This window comes from Oryzias melastigma, linkage group LG16 (genome assembly GCF_002922805.2).
Source record: "Oryzias melastigma strain HK-1 linkage group LG16, ASM292280v2, whole genome shotgun sequence".
NCBI classification, from domain to species: Eukaryota; Metazoa; Chordata; class Actinopteri; order Beloniformes; family Adrianichthyidae; genus Oryzias; species Oryzias melastigma.
Window position 1 is genome coordinate 28,812,560 of NC_050527.1, and position 4,675 is coordinate 28,817,234.

At 47.2% G+C, this 4,675-nt stretch overlaps 1 protein-coding gene across 2 annotated transcripts in view; it reads left to right on the forward strand.

Annotated features, from left to right (window-relative positions):
• The window catches only part of plin6 (perilipin 6), a 13,948-nt gene that overhangs the window by 6,299 nt on the left and 2,974 nt on the right, over window positions 1–4,675 (forward strand). For both annotated transcript variants that reach the window (XM_024258274.2, XM_024258276.2), the window contains one exon: window positions 705–886. In XM_024258274.2, the coding sequence (XP_024114042.1) occupies window positions 705–886 (182 nt within the window). The remainder of the gene's footprint in view (window positions 1–704; window positions 887–4,675) is intronic.

The window sequence follows — 4,675 nt, forward strand, 5'->3', positions numbered from 1 at the left end:
GGAGGAGTGAGGAAGAGGAGGAGGAGGAGGAGCAGGAGTGAGGAAGAGGAGGAGGAGGAGGAGCAGGAGTTACAGTGTTGAGCCGTCCTGCGTCTCCTCATGGAGATCTGAACGTCGACGTTGAGAACATCCTCACTTTAACAGCCGTCTGCTCTCCGGCTGAAACCTGTGAGGAAGAACGATTTTCATCTTCAGACTCCAGAGGAACATTTAAAGAAAACTATTCCTAAGAAATGAACAAAAAAACACATAAAACATGTAAATAAAGAAAACAAAGATCTTTAAATCTGTTTTTCATTCTTTTAACTTTTGAAAATTGTTAGTTTGTGTTCATCTCAGCTAGATGTTACGATGTTTTTGATTTTAATTAATCAAATGAGAAGTTTTCTCACATTGTTAGTAAGAAATGTGATACGAACAAAAGTTTTCTCCTCAAACCTTCATTGTTTTGCCTTTTTCCTGTTAGATCTTCGGAGTTTTAAGGTTTTTGGTTAAACATCAGCTGTTTCCTGCAGCACAAACAATGTTACAATATATGTATGTTTACTTTCACAGTTTTAATCCAAATAAAGCCCCCAAAAGCAGTGGTGACCTCCTGGCCCCGCCCTCTGGCCCCGCCCTCTGGCCCCGCCCTCTGGCCCCCCAGTACTGGATTCGGACCTCCTGGGTCCCCCAGGTGTAACGTGTGATCTGTTGTCCTCCAGGTCGGGAGTGGGAGATGAGGGTCCAGGAGTACGAGGATGAGGATGAGGATGAAGAGCCCGGCCTGTGGACGCGGGTCCGCAGCCTCCTGCTGACGCTGAGCCTCCAGCTTTACTACCGCCTCAGCAAGGTCAGGGAGCAGCTGCAGCGGGCCGTCCGGACTCTGGGGGGCGCTGCCAACACGGTGAGAACAAAGCTGGTCATGCTAGAGCGGGGAGACAAACTCAATCCAAAACACACCTTAGGTCACGAAGAGCCAGATAAGCATTTATTGATCAGTAAAACTACATTTCTGAAACTTTAAAACTGTAACTTTTCAACATACCGTATTTTCTGGAATATAAGCCGCTCCGGAGCAAGGCGGAGTGGGTAATCGGGAGAGTCGGGAGGATTCCCGGTGGGCCGCTTCATTCATGGGCCGGTCAGTCGCCGTCATGGAAAAACTATTCATGTTAGATTATGAATGAATCCTTTAACTGTGTTCGTCCGTCCCTTTAAGAGACGCACCGTCAGTTTTATAGCTACTATTCAACATAAACACCCCTTTAAATCCTCACAGTTGGTTGAGTCCACCAGAGTGCGCTTTACCAACATGTCCGGGCCGGACCGAGAACCGGCCGCGGGCCAGACGGATGATTACACGGATGACGGGTAGGAAGCAACGAGCGGGCGACCACAAGTTTTTATTAGAATTATTTGTCTGTTCATATTTGTTATTTATGACCCCCCCCCATCCCCCACTAAACTCCCGGGCTGAAAAGTTGTCCCACTCCGCCTCTGCTCCGGAGTATAAGTCGCACTTTCAAGAGAAAAGTCCAACATTTATGGACGAATTCAACAAGCCCGACGTAACGTAGAATTTGACTCCCAACGTGATTCATGCCCTCTAGTGGTTGTTAGGGGGAACAACCGCTAAAAGGCTACCGATCGTAAAATAACAAATATATGAGCCTATTGATGTCTTAAAAAATCACAAATAAGTCGCTCCTGAGTATAAGTCGCAGCCCTGGCCAATCTATGGAAAAAACGGGACTTACAGTCCGGAAAATGTGGTAATTATGAACTAGATATGTAACATTACCTCTGAAAATGCTGGTGTGAATGCTGGAAGCTGAATTTGGCTGCTGAAGATGCTAGTGGTGATAGCTGAAAACCCTGAAGCTGATAGACAGCTGAAATATTAGCTAAATCCCAAATTAGCCTAAAGATCTTAGTAAACGTCTAAACAGTCCAAAAAGCTGCAGAATGATATTTTTAAAACTATAAAACCGTGATTTTTCAACATAATTATGAATATTTAAAAGGCAGGAATATTATTCCAGAATAAATCAACTTAAACCTTAAAAACTTTTTATATTTTACTCTCCATAAGATATATTTACTCTAAACGATAGTTTCTCAGCTTCAGCCTCCTCTGCTCTCCTGACCTCTGAGGCGTCATCAACTGTCGCCTCATCCTGACAGTAAAGAACATTCATGGAAGAGCAGCTGAAGCTTCCAAACCTCCTGATGTAAACCAGCATGAGAGGACCTGATGAAGAGGAGGATCCTCTGATGAAGAGGAGGATTCTCCTTCATCCCGCCTCCTTCTGTTCTCTCCCCCTCCGTTAGCGGAGCTCCCTCGCCCCTCACTCGTCCATCTGTGGTGTGTCTTCAGCCGCTCTCTACGTGTTCTGTCCTCCAGATGGCGGCGCCGCTGCTGCCGTCATCTTCAGACGGAGGCAGAGTTTCACCTCCTGGAAGTTCAGAGCAGAAGGTTCCTCAGAGTTTGAGGAGTCTGACTTTCTTCTGCTGACGCTGAAGCTCAGACAGAGACAGATTTAAGAGAATTTAAGGGAGGAAAGAATGAAGCAGATCCTTAAAAACACAGTTTTTAGGATCAAGCGTTGAAGTCATCTCTGATGAAGCTGAAGGTTTCCTCAGATCTGAACAATCTCCTCAGCCGGATCCACCAGACAGGTAAATGTTCAAGAGAATTCAATTCTCCTGATCAGAAACCTGGAGATGCTCCTCTGACAGAAACGCTCATGAAACAGACGACAAGGAAACTGCAGACACACGTTGGTGTCAGCAGAAGATCAGACATGAACATCAGAGGAACACGTTCCTCCTTTCACTGCTGGTACTCTCAGAGCCTCACATGCTCAGATGTGCTGGTTGTGAGACGGAGGCGGCGCCCTGAACACGCCGCTGATAGAGATCTGATGTGATTATCCAGAAACGCCCGTGCAGACGTGACACAGCGGCTGCTCCAGGCGCCCCGCGGCCTCATGGGAGTCTGAGTCAGTCTGCAGGATCAGACACAAAACCAGAGAACCCGACAAAAACACAAGTCACAATCTACACCGCTGAAACGGTTAGGAAGATAAAAACCAATGTGTTCATATTTAGGACCAGAAGAAACATTTAAATCTGTCTGAAACTTTAAAATCCAAACTGACCAGAAAACAATCATAAGAAAAGCTTCAGGAAACAGAGTCAGAGCTTTAACGGCTGAAAGAGTCTCGGAGCTCCTCCACAGATCAGAGGATCTGCTCCCTCTGGAGCTGAAGCCCAGCTGAAGCCCAGCTGAAGCCCAGCTGAAGCCCAGCCGGCCTACGTGCCGCCTGCAGCATCGCTCTGATGCTGCGATAAGAGCCCGGCGCTCTGCACGTCCTCACGTTTCCTGTGTTCAGTAACGTCCACGATGTGTTCTCTGCTGATGGCTGTGCAGCATCCATGGAGCTCCAGAGTTCAGGAACACTAGCAGACCTTCAGTCTCGCTCCACAGACTCGTTCACAGTTTCAGTTTGTGTCTCTTTTTGCTGACCGATCGTTCAGGTTTTGGACTTTTTCCTGATTCTAACCTGAAGAGACTCCAGTTTCCATCGCTGTGCAACCAGATTCGGTGTGAGGGAATCACCTGTTTCTCCGTCTGTTCTTCTGTCCCCGCTCCACGTCCATTTGCAGAGAAAGGTTCCACATGCAATTTTTGTTGTGTAACACGCCACCAGACTGCTTTTAGCGCTCAATCTAATCAAGAGAGTCCGGTTGATTTTCAAAATAAAGAACTTCAGACTCAAAAAAAAAAAAAAAAAACGGGTATCATTTATTAGTTCTTCCACGGCCCGGTGGCAAGGGGTCCACGGACCAGTACCGGTCCACGGCCCGGTGGTCCCCAACCACCGGGCCGTGGACCGGTGGTTGGGGACCACTGCAGCAAAGGAAGCAATAATGGACGTGGTAAAGGACGAGGTAACACACACGGTAATAGACGTAATAATGGACAAAATAAAGGACACTGTAATAGACTTGATAAAGGACTCAGGATACGGTAAGGGACATGGTAACGCAGGCGGTAACAGAAGCTGTAAGGGACGCAGTTAAGGACCTGGTAAAACCGGCGGTAATGAATGCACTAACATGTTAATGGACCCGGTAACAGATGCGGTAAAGGACGCGTAATGGACCCGGTAACAGACCCAGTAAGAGACGCAGTTAAGGACCCGGTGAAGCAGGCAGTAATGAATGCAGTGACCCGGTAACAGACCCGGTAACGGACCCGGTAACAGGCGCGGTAACAGACGTGATAACAGGAGCTGTAACGGACGAAAAAACGTACACTGTAATGGACGCGGTAACGGTAGCAGTTGAAGACCCGTTAAAGCAGCCGGTAATAAACGCGGTAACACGGTAACGTATGTGGTAATGAACGCGGTAACACGGTAACGTATGTGGTAATGAACACGGTAACACGGTAACGTATGTGGTAATGAACGCGGTAACACGGTAACGTATGTGGTAATGAAGGCGGTAACACGGTAACGTATGTGGTAATGAACGTGGTAACACGGTAACGTATGTGGTAATGAAGGCGGTAACACGGAAACGTATGTGGTAATGAACGTGGTAACACGGATGCGTTAATGGATGCTTCTTAATTTTGCACAGAAGCGTGTCAATAACAATACCAGATCAATAAGCGGTATCGATA